The sequence below is a fragment of the Scylla paramamosain genome, unplaced genomic scaffold (genome assembly GCF_035594125.1).
Source record: "Scylla paramamosain isolate STU-SP2022 unplaced genomic scaffold, ASM3559412v1 Contig7, whole genome shotgun sequence".
Taxonomy (NCBI): domain Eukaryota; kingdom Metazoa; phylum Arthropoda; class Malacostraca; order Decapoda; family Portunidae; genus Scylla; species Scylla paramamosain.
The window spans coordinates 485,001-504,033 of record NW_026973672.1 but is presented as its reverse complement, the minus strand read 5'-3'; the positions used below and the strand labels follow the sequence as shown (position 1 = coordinate 504,033).

Genomic DNA, 19,033 nt, shown 5'->3' with positions numbered 1-19,033 from the left:
AGTGGGCCCTCACCCCCTCCAGGTGGTCCGATGTGCCTCTGGATGTGCTTCTCGGAGTCACGGTGGACGAGCAGCTGACCTGGAAGCAGCATGTCGCCAGCACCGTAAGATCCGCTACCTACAAGCTGTACATGATGCGCAGACTCAGGTCGCTGGGGACACTGACAGACGAGTTAAGGGGAGTGTGCCTCACCTTCATCATCCCCAAACTCATGTACGCCTCCCCAGCGTGGTCCTCCTCCCTCACACACACTCAACAGCTCCAGCTGGAGAGAGTGCAGAAGAGAGCCTGCAGGGTCATCTTTGTCCCTGCCTACACCACCTGTGATGAAGCCCTGACCACCCTGAGTCTGTTCAGACGTCCAGACTATCCACCAGGCACCGAGAGGCTCTGGAGAAGTTTTGAAGGGGACTTCTGCATCATCCACGCCTCAGACACATGCTGCTGCCTGACGCACCTCGCCTGGTCCGAGCCACCAGACACCACAACAAGATAGCGCCCTTAAAGGCGCCGCGCACGGACCGAGACAGACTCAGCACGATTCCCACCATGGTGCGAGCCATCAATCAACATCAATCAACAGTATTTCGCCTTTAGATTAGGCTTAGCTTCAGGATTAATGTTAAGTATTTTCCCATCCCCTCTGTACATTTTCAGTTTGTAAACTGCCTTATTAATAAACCATTTATTATTATTATTATTATTATTATTATTATTATTATTATTATTATTATTATTATTATTATTATTATTATTATTGTGTTTAGTGTTGGTGGTATATAGTCTTGCCTCGTTAGTGCCTCATTTTCTACTTTCTAAGTGTGTGCAATAGAAAACACAGTGAAAACAATTACCAGGAAAGAAAAGAGTAAGCGTACTCACCTCAAGAGTGCAGGTGTGTAGACTCTGGGAGACGGGAGGAAGCAAGGCGTGAGTCGGGAGGTGCCTGTGGGGAGAGACACACTGTGCTTCATGCTCTTACATTTATACTCCACAAGCACAAGTGCACAAATGTAACTGTGTACATCTATCTATCTGTATCTCTCTGTATAAATAGAGAGACAGACAGACAGAGAGAGAGAGAGAGAGAGAGAGAGAGAGAGAGAGAGAGAGAGAGAGAGAGAGAGAGAGAGAGAGAGAGTAATCCAAAAATATACTCACTGTTTGACTAGCTATAATTCACAGATTTTTTTTTTTTTTTCAGAAACAGTTGGGCAAAATAATAATGTCAGAAGTAAGAGTAAGCTGTGAAGGAAGAACATCTGTCATAAAGTGTTACTGGAGGCACGAAAATGTCAAAGAAGTGCAAAGACAATTCAGAAGACACTTTGACAGGGATCCACCAAGGTGACACAGCTAAGTTTGTACCAGATGGAACTGTTCACGACCTTTAATAGCATGCCTATGTAGTAGTAGTAGTAGTAGTAGTAGTAGTAGTAGTAGTAATGGTAGTGGTAGAGGTAGTATTTACGATTTCTCACTAGTACTACTACTACTACTACTACTACTACTACTACTACTATTACTATGTGAATATCAATAATAATGCCTAAGAATTGTTGCAAAAACAGCTGCAGTAGTAGTAGTATTTATATTAGTAATTGTAGTAGTAGTAATAGTAGTAGTAGTAGTTTTTGCTGTTTTATTGTTACTATGATTGCTATCAGTAATATGACACACACACACACACACACACACACACACACACACACACACACACACACACACACACACACACAGTAGAAGTAGTAGTAGTAGTAGTAGCAGTAGTAAGTGTAGAAGCAATAGTAATTTTAATAATTTAATCTAAAGTAATTATTTGATTATTTTTACTTATTTATTTATTTATTTATTTATTTTTATTTATCTTTTTTTTTTTTTTGGTGGATATGAGTGTGTTCGTTGGTTGAACAAGTCCCTGTATATCAAGTAGACCTTTGTGTGTCGCTCAAGTACCGAACGGCCTGGAAACACTGAGCCAAAGGGACGTCGCTCAGTCTGCAGCCAGTGTGGCGGCGTATCTTGTCTGGTGCGCGTGTGTATCGCATTGTGTTCCTCCTCAAAGACTTAGTGGTGGTCAAGATAACCAGGATTGGCCAAGCCCTCCCTGAAGTGTGCTACCATTAGTGTACCAGGTGTGTTGAGTAGCCGCCAGGTGTACAGCCACACGTGTGTTGTGTACATGTGCATGTTGTGTACAGAAAGATTTCCTGCTGGTGTTTTGTTAGTCCCATCATGCCCCTGGCCCGGGAAACTACACTTGCCACCTTCTCAGACAGACGCCATCTTGTTGTGTCAGTCCGTGATTCCTCCTCCCCACACCCCCACCTCTCTCCCCACCACCCGCCAGCCACTCCTTCCCGTGCCACTTCCTCCAGCAGCAGCTTCTGGCCGCCCAAAAGCCAGCAGCACCTTCAAGGCCACTACCTGCCAGCACGCCTTCCTGTCCTTATCTCCTCCCACTCCCTCCCCCCCTTCCTTTAATCCACTCCTTCCAAACACCCATTCGCCACCCACTCCTGCCAGGCCCCTACAAGCAACCCACTCCTTCCCACTCCCCGCCTGCCAGCCGCCCCTTCCCGCCCCCCACCCACCAACCACTCCTTCCGGCCCCCACCCGCCTCACGCTCCTTTCCCCTTTCCACCACCCACACACGAGGTGCTCTCCTCGCTCCCTCCCCCCCACTCATGACGTCACGGACGGCGGTGACAGTGACTACCTGGTGTGAACCGCACCTCACACTCGCTCTACATAAATGCTGCTACTACTGCTGCTACTGCTGCTACTTCTACCGCTACTACTGCTACTGCTACTAGTACTACTACTATTGCTACTACTACAATTGCTAGTGCTACTACAATTCTGTTACTACTATTATTACTACTGATACTACTACTATTACTACTACTGCTGCTGCTACTATTACTACTACTACTACTACTACTACTACTACTACTACCACTACTACATACTACTTCTACTACTACTACAAATACTACTGCTACTATACTTACTTCTGTTACTATTACTACTAATACTAATACTTGTTCCACTTCTACTACTGCTACTAATAATAATATTAGCTCTACTACTACTACTACTACCACTACTACTACTACTACTACTACTACTACTACTACTACTACTACTCTACTACTACTACTACTACTATTATTATGATAACTGTTACTACTACAACTTCTACTAGTATTACTACGACTATTAATATTATGACTACTTTTAGTACTATTATGAATACTACTATTACTACTACTACTATAATTACTTTCACGAATACTGTTACTAATGTTTCTATTACTACTACTACTACTACTACTACTACTACTACTACTACTACTACTACTACTACTACTACTACTATTACTACTACTACTACTACTACTACTGCTACTACAACTACTACTACTACTACTTCCTTGCAACCCTCTCTGTCTTCTACTATGCTTCTGTTAACTGTTACTACCTGCCGAAACGATAATTACTCCCAGTGGGGTCTAAAGCACTGTTCAGGGGGTGCTGTGAACTTATTATTAAACCCAGCTGTGACCTCACTGAACGTTTCCCTTTGTGTGTCACAACACAAGGGGGCAGTCACAGCCTGCCCTCTAAAGACAACTCTCTTCCTCCACACAAAACTACAAGCACCTAATAACACACACACCCTTCACTCAAAAATTTTAAAATCATCATGGCAACTCCTACTCCAGCCTCGGAGTCCCCATCTGGGGAGGGGACCATAAATGTCCCCAGGTCGGACTGCCTTTCTATCGACGACCCTAAGTGTCTTGACACGCCCCTCAACTTTTTCTTCATTAACTTCTGCAACATTCGCGGTCTAAGATCTAATTTTCAATCTGTAGAACACCACCTCTCGTCTTCTAAACCTCATCTTCTTTTCCTCACGAAACTCAGGTGTCTGAAGCAACTGACATTAGCCCCTTTTCTGTTCTTTCCTACTTTCTCTATCCTCATTTTCGATGCAAAGCTGGATGCTGCGTTTATGTGCGCAAAGACTTAACCTGCTCTCGTGCCCACGCTCTAGAATCTTCCGAGTTTTCCACCATCTGGCTACGACTACAGAGTCACTCTCACACTAAATTTATCTATGCTGTATACCTCTCACCTAACTCCTCTGATTATAAGAAATTCTTTGATTACTTAAATTCCAAAGTGGAGCACATTCTGACCCTCTTCCCTTTTGCAAAGATCTCCATTCTTGGAGACTTCAGTGTTCACCACCAGCTTTGGCTTTCCTCTCCCTTCACAGACCATCCTGGTGAACTAGCCTATAACTTTGCTATCCTCCATGACCTAGAGCAATTGGTGCAACACCCTACTCGTATTCCTGACCGTCTTCGAGATACACTCAACATTCTTGACCTTTTCCTGACCTCTAATCCTTCTGCTTATACTGTCACCCTTTCTTCTCCATTGGGCTCTTCCGATCACAATCTCATATCTTTATCTTGTCCTATCGCTCCAATCCCTCCTCAGGATCCCCCTAAGCGAAGGTGCCTCTGGCGTTTTGCCTCTGCTAGTTTGGGGGACCTGAGGAGGAATTTTGCTGATTTTCCTTGGAATGACTACTGCTTCCGTGTCAGAGACCCGTCTTTGTGTGCTGAGCGCATAACAAAGATGATAGTATCTGGCATGGAGGCGTACATTCCTCACTCTTTTTCTCGTCCTAAACCTTCTAAACCTTGGTTTAACACAGCTTGTTCTCGTGCTATACATGATAGAGAGGTGGCCCACAAAATGTACTTAAGTCTTCCATCACCAGAATCTCATGCACTTTATATTTCTGCCCGGAACCATGCCAAGTCTGTTTTCCAACTAGCCAAAAACTCCCTCATTAACAGAAAATGTCAAAACCCTTCAAGATCTAACTCCCCTCATGATTTCTGTTATCTAGCCAAAAAATATTTCCAATAACTTTGCTTCTTCTTCTTTCCCTCCTCTATTTCAACCAGATGGCACCACTGCTATCACATAATTTTCTAAAGCTGAACTCTTCGCTCAAACCTTCCCTAAAAACACTACCTTGGACGATTCTGGGCTTGTTCCTCCCTCTCCTCCACCCTCTGACTACTTCATGCCACCTATTAAAATTCTTCGCAATGATGTTTTCCATGCCCTCGCTGGCCTTAACCCTCAGAAGGCTTATGGACCTGATGGGGTCCCTCCTATTGTTCTCCGAAACTGTGCCTCCTTGCTTGCACCTTGCCTAGTCAAACTCTTTCAGCTCTGTCTGTCAACATCTACCTTTCCTTCTTGCTGGAAGTTTGCCTACATTCAACCTGTTCCTAAAAAGGGTGACCGTTCTAATCCCTCAAACTACCGTCCTGTTTGTTTAATTTCCTGCCTACCTAAAGTTTTTGAATCTATCCTCAACAGGAAGATTGTTAAACATCTATCACTTCACAACCTTGTATCTGATCGCCAGTATGGGTTCCGTCAAGGCCGCTCTATTAGTGATCTGGCTTTCCTTACTGAGATTTGATCATCCTCTTTTAGAGATTTTGGTGAAACTTTTGCTGTTGCCTTGGACATATCAAAAGCTTTTAATAGAGTCTGGCACAAAGCTTTCATTTCCAAACTACCCTCCTACGGCTTCTATCCTTCTCTCTGTAACTTCATTTCAAGTTTCCTTTTTGACCATTCTATTTCTGCTGTGGTAGACTGTCACTGTTCTTCTCCTAAATCTATTAACATTGGTGTTCCTCAGGGTTCTGTCCTGTCACCTCCCTTCTTATTATTCATTAATGATCTAAACCAAACTTCTTGTCCTATCCACTCGTACGCTGATGATACCACCCTGCACTTTTCCACGTCTTATCATAGACGTCCAACCCTTCAGGAGGTAAACATATCACGCAGGGAAGCCACAGAATGCTTGACTTCTGATCTTTCTAAAATTTCTGATTCGGGCAGGGCAAACTTGGTATTATTCAATGCCTCAAAAACTCAATTCCTCCATCTATCAACTCGACACAACCTTCCAGACAACTATCCCCTCTTCTTCAATGACACTCAACTGTCCCCTTCTTATACACTGAACATCCTTGGTCTGTCCTTTACTTATAATCTGAACTGGAAACTTCACATCTCATCTCTAGCTAAAACAGCTTCTATGAAGTTAGGTGTTCTGAGACGTCTCCGCCAGTTTTTCTCACCTCCCCAGCTGCTTACTCTGTACAAGGGCCTTATCCGTCCATGTATGGAGTATGCTTCACATGTCTGGGGAGGTTCCACTCATACTGCTCTTCTAGACAGGGTGGAATCAAAAGGCTTTCGTCTCATCAACTCCTCTCCTCTAACTGACTGTCTTCAGCCTCTCTTTCGCCACCACAATTTTGCATATCTAGCTGTCTTCTACCGCTATTTTCATGCTAACTGCTCTTCTGATGTTGCTAACTGCATGCCTCCCTTCCTTCCGCGGCTTCGCTGCAAAAGACTTTCTTGTTTCTCTCACCCCTATTCTGTCCACCTCTTTAACGCAAGAGTTAACCAGTATTCTCAATCATTCATCCCTTTCTCTGGTAAACTCTGGAACTCCCTGCCTGCTTCTGTATTTCCACCTTCCTAAGACTTGAATTCCTTCAAGAGGGAGGTTTCAAGACACTTATTCATCAATTTTTGACCACTACTTTGACCCTTTTGTGGGACTGCCATTTCAGTGGGCATTTTTTTTATTAGATTTTTGTTGCCCTTGGCCATTATCACTCCTACATAAAAAAAAACTACTAGTACTAATAGTCGTTCTACTTCTACTACTGCTACTAATACTATTATTCTACTACTACTACTACTACTACTACTACTACCTCTACTACTACTACTACTACTTCTACTACTAATACTACTACTACGACTACTACTACCACTACTACTACTCTACTACTATTACTACTATTATTATTACGATTACTGTTACTAGTACTACTTCTACTACTATTACTACGAATATTACTATTACGACTACTTTTAGTATTATTATGAATACTACTACTATTACTACTACTACTAAAATTATTATTACGACTACTGTTCCTACTGCTTCTATTACTACTAGTACTACTACTACTACTATTGCTACTGCTACTACTACTACTACTACTACTACTACTACTACTACTACTACTGCTAATACTACTACTACTACTACTACTACTACTACTACTACTTCCTTGCAACCCTGCGTGTCCGCTTTACCATCTTTCCTTGATTCATATTTTTATCGTTTTTATTATTATCAGTGTGTGTGAGTGAGTGTGTGTGTGTGTGTGTGTGTGTGTGTGTGTGTGTGTGTGTGTGTGTGTGTGTGTGTGTGTGTGTGTGCAGGATTACAGATAAAAATACTATTTATGGACCCCGTAATTTATTCACGGAAATAACAAACAAAAAATTGTACAGTGCACTATTCTCTCTCTCTCTCTCTCTCTCTCTCTCTCTCTCTCTCTCTCTCTCTCTCTCTCTCTCTCTCTCTCTCTCTCTCTCTCTCTCTCTCTCTCTCTCTCTCTTTTTAGTCACTCAGCTGTTTTCAAGGTCGCTGGGCCTCGCTCCCCTTCTGCCTGGCTTGTATGATGCCATGTAGTATTTTACAGGAGTACTTTTAATCACCGCAGTAATGTTGTCGTGCAATGCTTGTTGGTAAATTATGTGCTTTTTAATGCCACTTGTTTTGTTATAACACACACACACACACACACACACACACACACACACACACACACACATGGAAAAGGAAAGAACATGTGACCTTAGTCGCTCTAGAGCAGCCTCGGCCAGCATGTTGGCCTTCCTGCCTTCCCCGCCCCCTATTGATAGTGACCTCGGTTTTTTCAGTTTTCAACTCTTAGTTTTTAGTTTTAGGCTCGCCCTGGTGAGATTGTTGTACTTGTGAACACATTTAGCGAGTGCGTGTCGACACATAAAGGATAATGTGTGCTGCCGTGCAAACGTACGAACACAACTACCTCCTGCGTCGTATGCGAGGGTCCGGTCACCCGCCGCCCAACGTGATAGTTAGTTACTTTTACAGACCAAAGAAATTATTCATACAGTAAAGTGAAAGGTACAAAATTTGCCAGTGGTCCAAATAAAGAATCATACATTTACAAACATAAATAACAACACTTTCACTTAAGTATTGTTTAAGATTAGGCGATGCAAAGTAACCAGCATTAGCAAACACTTACTAGCAGTAATGCTATAACTAACATAGATACATAACTCAGCATAACGTCTAACACAATTTGACCAATAATAATGCAATAGGTAGTTCTAATTAAGTATTGTTTTCTTTTTAGGTCCTATAACTATTCAACACTTCATACACGTACCTACACAAAACATTTATGTCTTCTGTTCCTTTAAATAACTCGTCTAAATTTTGTTTGCTTATCATATATTTTTGGCTGACCTGTCTCGTCAGTACGCACTCCAGCAGTACATGTTGGTCAGTCTGTGTTGCCTGCCCGTCACATGCACACACGCGCAAGTCCCGCGAGATGCGACTCTAACGGCCGGTCTCGATCTTAAAGTCATGAGACATCAGTCGAATTCTAGTAAACGCCAAACAGGTAAAATCAGGGACATTGTGTCATCTGAATAAATATTATGGACACCAAGACTAGAATTCAATATTGTTTTATATGTGTGATACTTTGTTGCATCTTGTGGCTTATTGGTAATTAAATTAATTATTCTGTCAGGCGACATTTCATAAGTTTATTGTACTGACTGGTGAGTGACACACTGCTGTCTGTCAGCGACGACTCGCAGCTCTATCTCTATTCAGCCAACACAGCCGCGTCAGACACAAGTCGTTTATAACAAGGATGCATAATAAGGTTCGAGGCACGAATTATAGAAAATTTGTTGACGACTGACTGACACTTTGCCTCGTGTAGTGACACCACGTCCTTCATACAACCGCTGTCGGTAAACCAGGCCCTTAAAAACTTGTATCTGTCACAGTACTTAATAACGTGTCCCTCTATCTTTAATGGAACTTTATCACAATGAGTGCTATTTCAAACAAAAAAAATAATTTTGTCCTTTTTAAGAACAATTCCATAATCATTGCAATAATCGATGACTACTCTGAGTTTCCTGATACACATACTCGTATACCGAGATGTTCTGTGCAGTGCGCCCAAGAAGCTGTTAGTTGCTATTTGTTCCTTCAGCATACGATTCATCTGGTTAATGTAAATCACAAATATTGGACAGCTGGAAGGTGAGCCTTCCCTTACTTTCACTGACGACTCCACCATGGCACTATTAAGCACGTTACGTGTGCAGCGATACATAACAAAAATTGCTTTTAACGTCCATCTTCCACATCCTATTGATTTTAAGCATTCTATCAGCTTCGACTTCGGTACTTTATCTTATGCTTTACGATAGTCTATAAATAATACGTATAACTTCAATTTCTTGTATTTTACATTAGCACACAATAATCTCAGTGTAAATATCTGCTCTAGGCATCCTCTTCCCTCCATTGCTCCTGCTTGACAATTGTTCACATCCATCCACATTTTCAATCTATTCCTAATAAGTGTGTCATAGAGTTTAGCTAGAATGTCCTTTATACTAACACCTCTGTAGTTATGACAAAGCATGCGATCACCACAGTTAAATAATACAGTTAACTTACTATAGCACCAGGCTAGTGGGAAACACAAACTATCAAAAATTACATTGAACATTGTAAGAAAAAACATCAACCAGTTCATAGGTAAGTTCATTAATAGGGCAGGACTTATTCCAACAAAACTTTTCATTTTATTCATCCCTCTCACAGCTGTTTCCACCTCTATAAACGTAAAAGGATCATCCACAATGGGAATACTTGGTGTCTGCTCAAAGTTTACCTCTCCAACTTCCTTTGTCACTGGATTCAATAATTCCTCAAAATGAATTTTAAATTGACTCTCAGTAGGCTGGGTACTGCCTTCATTACTACTAATTTCACCTTTCCAGTTAATTGCTTTCCAAATTTTCCCACAGTCATTTTCCTCCATGAGTCTTTTTCTTCTTAGGTCTACACTTCCCTCACGCGCGACATTCGTCTTTTTACACTCCTTTGCTATTCCATTAACTTCCCTGCAGCTTTACTTAACCACATCCTGCACACTTTCCTCATTCACCAGGCCCAGGGTTGGCGGCTCACACAGCGCCATTTTCGTCACGAACGCTTCTATATCCACTTTGTCATGGTGCAGGCCTGTCGCGATATTGTGGTGCGGGGACTGTGTGTGAGCGTCCAACCCAAGTTACTGGCGCGCTCAAGTAGCCGTGATGGCGTTACTCATTCAAAAACGTCAGTGTTAATTGTTAGAGTGAGTGGCGCATGATCTGAGCACCACATAAGTTGGCGTGTACATAAGTCTTTCAGGACATTCAAACTTCTATACTTAACTAAACACAGGTCGATAAACACAGGTCGATTTCCGATGTCCAGTGATCATTACGCCTAAAAGATAAATTTCCTCGTCGCTGCTTTCCATCATATTTCAAATGGTTAACAACTACCATTTCTTTCTCTTCACACATGTTGGGTATTGCCCGGCCCATGGAATTACTTATAAGATCTTTCACACATATTCACATCTCTTCCCGTTTATATTTCTACTTGGTAGGCAACCCACACGTGCGTTCAAGTCAGCGACCACTATGGCACCGTCACAGTCGATCATCTGCCCCTCCCACAGCAGCGCCAGGTCGTGGTAGGGCGAGTCAACCGGTGGGATATACATGGCGCCAAGCCTCATCCCAGGGCAGCAGGACAGCTCGACCCATGTTTGTCCTTCTGCTGCAATGTTGGCACATGTGATATATGGTACCAACGCACACTTCACCAACATCATAATTCCTCCTCTCCAACAATTTTGTTTACTTTTATTCATATATAAATCAAAACCTGGCACGCTACTAATTAACGTTACTTAACTTCAGTGATCCATATCATGTCAAATTCTAAAGCAACATTTATCACTTCAGGGCTTTAGAGCTTATTTTTCACACCAAAGATATTACAAGCGCATATTTTCAATTGCCCATTTCAATTCTTTCCATGCCAAAATTTGGGAAATACCTATCAGTCACAACACCATCACGCAGCAATACTCGCCGCCGCCAGTCATACGTAATTTCCACTCCCTGGTTGTCTGGTTTCTGCTTCTCATTTTCTCGGGTGCTCAGTCTTGTCACTTCTCTCCTCGCCGCCGGATGAACGTCCTTCTTGACGCAAATCAGTTCAAAGTCTCTTCCTGTTTCCTTCAAGTTCTTCGCCACTCGCAAGATGTCGCTCCGTTGATCTTGACTTTCCAGCGTCACGTGAATAGGGCGTCTCCTCCGTGCGTCAGACTGTCCAAGTCGTATTGTTGACCATACATCGGTGGGTATCGGTCCGGCGTAACCCGCGGCTTCCAGCACTGTCTTGATCCTCTCTCCATCTGTCGTTCCCAGGTCATCGTCATCCTCCGAGACCCCAGTTATAACCAAGTTCCGCACCCTTTTTTTGGCGCCAAGGGATTCTAGGAACCGGTTTTGCTGGTGGATAATCATGTAGGCTTCATCGAGTCTTGTATTCAGTGATTCTATTTCTTTCTTCATCTCCTTCATAGCTGCCAAATCTTCTCGAATATTTCTTATTTCTTCGAGTAATTCAGAGCTCGGTGGCTGCTCTTCATGAGGCTGATGTGCAACAGATGTTCTCAGTGCACATTTTAGCTGCGCCGCTGTCAGTTTATTGATCTCCGTAGCAGACAATGCCTTCAATGTGTTTACATTGTCATAACTATCCATCTAGGACAAACAAACAAGTATCCCATTAAGTCTTTGCACTTTGTTTTCTTCATTGGTTTGGCGTCGCCGTTACCATGGGAACGGTTTTCACAGCGGTGCAGAGGGGGTGGGGCCGGTGTTGATCGGCCACATTATATTCTAGCTTCTAACTACCGGCTAGCTTTCTTCAGTGGGCTACAAGTAACTGACTCTTGGCTGCACTCGACCCTCGTGCAGCTCCTTAGGCAATATATTGCCTGATCTAAGCCTGTATGGCAGCAGAATCTTGGCAAAACTTGGACCACTACCCAGGTCTGTTTGTTGATGTTTGCAGCGCCATCTACACAGTGCCTTAAGACTTTGAAACTATTTCGGAAGCGCGGATAGAGAGGAGGTAAAAGTGTGGTGCGTCCCATCAAGGCAGTGACCTCCAGTGCCAGAGAAGACCGCTGGGTGGAGAAGAGGGAATACAAACAATCAGAAGTGCCGTGCGTGTAGTATAGTCTTCCCTCCCGCCTCTTATTTAATGCGACGTCTCTGGCCAACAAGATGGACGAGTTGATTGTGACGGTGAGCTCTACCTGTTCGGACATTGTGGCGGTTACAGAGGCGTGGGAGGTCGTTCCTGAGGTGTGCACGATGCAGGACTACCAGCTCTGCCATCATCTCAGGACAGGACGCATGAAGAGGGGGGAAGGGCGTAGTGGCCGTTTTCTGCCAATCTACCCTCAGCCCCTCACACCTGCCTGTCAACATTTCTGCCGGAGTAGAGGCCCTGTGGGTGAGAGTTACGCCCCCTTTCCACCCCAGGCACACGGCCTCCATCATCGTTTGCGTCGTGTACCACCCCCCACGAGCCACCTCAGCACAGTTACTCACCACTCACATCAGTGACACTGCTGATGCCCTAAGTGTGAGGTATCCTGTTGCCAAGCTGGTCATCTGTGGGGACTTTAACGTATATCAGCGATTGTATATCAGCGATATCTTACACCAGCTACACCTCACCCAGGTCGTGGGTTTCCCTACCACCCAGCAAGCCACCCTCGACCTTATACTGACAGACCTAGGCCAGCAGTACTCGCCCCCAAGCCGCTGCCTCCCATGGGACAGAGCACCCACCTCCCCATACTGTGGACACCCACACCCACCACCTCCACCCCCCGGCCAGCTGTCACCAGGACCCACCGCCCCATGCCTGACTCAGCCAAGAGGGAGTTTGGGCAGGGGGTGACACAACACCCGTGGACCGAGGTGCTGGATGTGGAGGACGTCCACTCAAAATGGCACAATTACGTCGCCTCCACCACAGGAGCCTTCCACCGCTACTTCCCAGCCGAGAGCGTCACAGTGCACACATCTGATGCCCCCTGGATGACGCCCCGCATTAAAAGACTCATGTATCAGTGGACATGGTCGTTCCACTCCTGCCCGGACCTATACAGGAAACTAAGAGACAGAGAGATCAGGGAGATTAAGGCTGCCAAAGTCAAGCTATTACCCAGACATGATACACCACCTCAAGCTGGCCAACAACAGACAGTGGTTCGCTAGCAGCAAAGCTTTGTGTGGCCTACAAAAGCACACTTCATTTCTTCCTTGCACCTCACACATTCCTTCTAATTTCGCACCTTAGGAGATGAACGACCACTTTGCCACTATCTGTCAGACCTGTCCTCCCCTCCACACCACTCCACTTCCTGCCCATCTTCCCGTCCCCTCCCCTCCCACTACTTTCCAGGCGATAGATGTTTTTATGAGGATACTTAAAGATACCAAGATACCAAGATACCAAGGATACTTAAAGATACCAAGATCCACCACACCCACTCACCTTCCCATATGGGAAGAGCCAGCAACACCGCTATGCCCGATAATAAACGCCTCTCTTTCCCAACACTCTTGCCCTGCGGACTGGAAGACATCTTACGTCTCTCCCATCCGCAAAGCTTCCAGTCCACAGTCCCTCGGTGACCTCAGGCTAGTCTCTATCACCACCCCCATCCCTAGCTTTATTTGTGAAGATTTTGTGTATGACTGGGTCTACACCAAAACTTGTTATACCGTGGATCTCAGACAGTTTGGAAATATTAAAGCCACCTCCACCTCCCATTACCTGACCAGCTTCCTTGATTTCATCCACAGCCACCTGGACAAGCGAAACACCTCTCTAGCTGCTGCTTTTGTGGACTTCAAAAAAGCCTTTGATCTTGTTGATCAACTTTGTTGTCTTCAGCAAGGCAATAAGTCTGGGTCTCCCTCCCAACCTGGTAGCGTGGCTAGCCAACACCCTCTCAGGGAGGCGTCAGGCCGTTCGCTATCAGGGCTCTGTCTCTAATATCCAACAGCTGACATGTGGGGTCCCCCAGGGGACCAAGATGAGCCCACTATGCTTCCTCCTCCTCATTAACGACACCCTCACTGACACCCCCATGGCTGGAAGTATGTGTACGACGTGGGCGTCCCAGTCTCCAACAGGAACACGGAATACTCGCCACTGCAAGTCATTTTGGAGCGACTGCAGACATGGACGGAGGAGAGGAGGATGTCCATCTACCACAGCGAAACTGTGGTGATGCATTTTTGTACCTCCTCTGTACTAGTGTTCCCTCCCCAGCTCACAGTGGACCCTCACCCCCTCTAGGTGGTCCGATGTGCCTCTGAATGTGCTTCTCGGAGTCACGGTGGACGAGCAGCTGACCTGGAAGCAGCATGTCGCCAGCACCGTAAGATCCGCTACCTACAAGCTGTACATGATGCGCAGACTCAGGTCGCTGGGGACACTGACAGACGAGTTAAGGGGAGTGTGCCTCACCTTCATCCTCCCCAAACTCATGTATGCCTCCCCAGCGTGGTCCTTCTCTCTCACACATACTCAACAGCTCCATCTGAAAAGAGTGCAGAAGAGGGCGTGCAGGGTCATCTTTGTCCCTGCCTACACCACCTGTGATGACCCCCTGAGCACCATGAGTCTGTTCAGACGTCCAGACTATCCACCAGGCACCGAGAGGCTCTGGAGAAGTTTTGAAGAGGACTTCTGCATCATCCACGCCTCAGACACATGCTGCTGCCTGATGCACCTCGCCTGGTCCGTGCCATCAGACACCACAACAAGATAACGCCCCTAAAAGCGCCGCGCACGGACCGGGACAGACTCAGCGCGATTCCCACCATGGTGCGAGCCATTAATCAACAGTATTTCGCTTCTGTATTAGGCTTAGCTTAAGGAATAATGTTAAGTATTTTCCCATCCCCTCTGTACATTTTCAGTTTGTAAACTGCCTTATTAATAAACTATTTATTATTATTATTATTATTATTATTGTTATTATTTTATTATTATTATCATTTTTATTATTATTATTGTGTTTAGTCTTTGAGTTATATAATCTTGCCTCGTTAGTGCCTCATTTTCTACTTTCTGAGTGTGTGCAATAGAAAACACAGTGAGAACAATTACCAGGAAAGAAAAGAGTAAGTGTACTCACCTCAAGAGTGCAGGTGTGTAGACTCTGGGAGATGGGAGGGAGGAAGGCGCGAGGCGGGAGGTGCCTGTGGGGAGAAACACACTGTGCTTCATGCTCTTACATTTATACTCCACAAGCACAAGTCTGTATCTGTGTACATCTATCTATCTGTATCTATCTGTATAAACAGAGAGACAGAGAGAGAGAGAGAGAGAGAGAGAGAGAGAGAGAGAGAGAGAGAGAGAGAGAGAGAGAGAGAGAGAGAGAGAGAGAGAGTCATCCAAAAATGTACTCTCTGTTTGACTTGCTGTAATTAATTGAATGTTTTTTGTTTTTATTTTTTTTTCAGAAGTAGTTGGTTAAAATAATAATTGCAGAAGTAAGACTAAGCTTTGAAGAAAGAACATGTCATAAATTATTACTGGAGGCACGAAAATGTCAAAGAAGTGCAAAGACAATTCAGAAGACACTTTGACAGGGATCCACCAAGGTGACGCGCCATTGCTCGCATGGAACTGTTCACGACCTTCATAAGCAGGCGTGTGTAGTAGTAGTAGTAACAGTAGTAGCAGTAGTAGTAGTAGTACTAGTAGTAGTAGTAGTAGTAGTAGTGGTGATATTAGTGGTGGTAGTACTAGTAGTGGTAGTAGTAGTAGTATTGGTAGTAGTAGAAGTAAGGAGAATAGAAGCCTTTGTGAGTGGAAAGAAATAGAAGTAGAAGTAGTAGTAATACTAGTAGTGGTAAAGGTAGTATTCGCGATTTCTCTCTACTACTACTACTACTACTACTACTACTACTGCTAGTACTACTACTACTGCTACTACTACTATTACTACTACTACTACTACTACTACTACTACTACTACTACTACTACTACTACTTTTATAACTGCTATTACTACTACTACCTCTATGACTACTACTACTACTGTTGCTAATAAAACTATGTGAATATTAATAGTATTGACTTAAGAATTAATGCAAAAAAGCTGCAGTAGTAGTATTTATGTTAGTAATAGTAGTAGTAGTAATAATAGTAAAAATAGTAGTAGTAGTAGTTTTTGTCGTAATATTCTTACTATAATTGTTATCAATATCACACACACACAGTAGTAGTAGTAGTAGCAGTAGTAGTAGTAGTAGTAGTAGTAGTAGTAGTAGTAGTAGTAAGAGTAGAAGCAATAGTAGTTTTAGTAATTTAGTATAATTTAATTATTAATTAATTTTATTTATTTATTTATTTATTTTATTTTATATATTTTATTTTTTAATTTATTTATTTATTTATTTTTTTTTATGGATATATGGTGTTTTTGTGGATATGAGTGTGTTCGTTGGTTGAACAAGTCCCTGTATATTAAGTAGACCTTTGTGTACCGAACGGCCTGGAAACACTGAGCCAAAGGGACGCCGCTCAGTCTGCAGCCAGTGTGGCGGCGTATCTTGTGTGGTGCGCGTGTGTATCGCATTGTGTTCCTCCTCAAAGACTTAGTGGTGGTCAAGATAACCAGGATTGGCCAAGCCCTCCCTGAAGTGTGCTACCAGTAGTGTACCAGGTGTGTTGAGTAGCCGCCAGGTGTACAGCCACACGTGTGTTGTGTACATGTGCATGAAAGAAATCCTGCTGGTGTTTTGTTAGTCCCATCATGCCGCTGGCTCGGGAAACTAAGCTTGACACCTTCTCAGACAGACGCCATCTTGTTGTGTCAGTCCGAGACGCCTCCTTCCCCCCAACCTCTCTCTCCACCACCCGCCAGCCACTCCTTCCCACTTCCGCCAGCAGCAGCTTCTGGCCGACCAATAGCCATCAGCCCCTTCACGGCCACTACCTGCCAGCACGCCTTCCTGTCCTTATCTTCTCCCACTCCTTTCCCGCCTACCCTCAACCCACTCCTTCCAAACACCCATGCGCCACCCACTCCTGCCAGGCCCCTACAAGCAACCCACTCCTTCCCGCTCCCCGCCTGCCTGCCGCCCCTTCCCGCCCCCCACCCACCATCCACTCCTTCCGGCCCCCACCGCCTCACGCTCCTTTCTCCTTTCCGCCGCCCACACACGAGGTACTCTCCTCGCTCCCTCACCCCCCCTCTTGATGTCATGGACGGCGGTGACAGTGACTAGTTGGTGTGAACCGCACCTCACACTCGTTCTACATAAATGCTGCTACTACTACTGCTGCTGCTGCCACTACTACCGCTACTACTACTACTACTACTACTACTACTACTACTACTACTACTACTACTACCTACTACTACTACTACAATTAATACTGCTACTACGCTTACTTATCTTACTACTACTTACGTACTACTACTACACGTTCTACTTCTACTACTGCTACTAATGCTAATATTAGCTCTACTACTACTACTACTACTACTACTACTACTACTACTACTACTACTACTACTACTACTACAACTACTACTACTACTACTATTTCTACTACTACCACTACTACTACTACTACTACTAATATTATTAGGATTACTGTTACTACTATTACTTCTATTAGTATTACTATGACTAGTATTATTACGACTACTTTTAGTACAAATATGAATACTACTACTATTACTACTACTAGAATGATTATTATTACGAATACTCTTACTACTGCTTCTACTACTACTACTACTACTACTACTACAACTACTACTTCCTTGCAAGCCTCCCTGTCCGCTTCACCGTCATTCCGTGATTCATATTTTTTTTTATTATTTATATTGTTATTAGTGTGTGTGTGTATGTGTGTGTGTAGGATTACAGATAAAAATATTATTCATGGACACCGTAATTTATTTACGGAAATAACAAACAAAAAATATTACAGTGCACTGCTCTCTCTCTCTCTCTCTCTCTCTCTCTCTCTCTCTCTCTCTCTCTCTTTTGTCAGTCACTCAGCTGTTTTCAAGGTCGCTGGGCCTCGCTGCCCTCCTGCCTGGCTTGTATGATGCCACGTAGCATTTTACAGGAGTACTTTTAATCACCGCAGTAATGTTGTCGTGCAATGCTTGTCGGTAAATTACCTGCTTTTTAATGCCACTTGTGTTCTTATAACACACACACACACACACACACACACACACACACACACACATTTGCCTGCTCTCTCTCTCTCTCTCTCTCTCTCTCTCTCTCTCTCTCTCTCTCTCTCTCTCTCTCTCTCTCTCTCTCTCTCTCTCTCTCTCTCTCCATCCTTCTCCACCCGCGCATCCTCCTAATAGTAGTAAATCTATTATTATTATTATCATTATTATTATTATTATTATTAGTAGTAGTAGTAGTAGTAGTAGTAGTACTAGGAGGAGGAGGAGGAGGAGCAGCAGCATCAGTAGCAGCAGCAGAAATAGTAGTAACTGTGATAGAAATAATAGTAGTTGTAGTAGTAGTAGTAGTAGTAGCAGTAGTAGTAGTAGTAGTAGTAGTAGTACTACCGACCCTCCTGCCGCTAGACGGCGAGCACCTGCGCTACAGAACAGCCAACACCACCAACGAGGCTCGAGTCGACGTCAGTGCACGAGGGTTCTGGACAAGGGGACAGAAAGCATTCATGGACATACGGATCTTTGACCCGATGGCCGCCTGTCACCACGAACTCTCCCTGGAGGCCGCCCACCGCAAGAATGAGCAGGAGAAGATCCGAGCGTATGGGGAGAGAATCCAACACGTTGACCAGGGCAGCTTCACACCTCTGGTCTTCACCACATCTGGCGGGATGGGCTCCAAGGCTCAGTGCTTCT

General features: G+C 44.2%; 1 protein-coding gene across 1 annotated transcript in view; it reads right to left on the bottom strand.

Annotated features, from left to right (window-relative positions):
• LOC135096794 (uncharacterized) overlaps positions 1-19,033 on the bottom strand; it is a 63,235-nt gene that overhangs the window by 38,446 nt on the left and 5,756 nt on the right. The window contains exons 4-5 of the mRNA XM_063998550.1: positions 15,308-15,371; positions 884-947 (exon numbers count right to left, since the gene is read on the bottom strand). Of these exons, the coding sequence (XP_063854620.1) occupies positions 884-947; positions 15,308-15,371 (128 nt within the window). The remainder of the gene's footprint in view (positions 1-883; positions 948-15,307; positions 15,372-19,033) is intronic.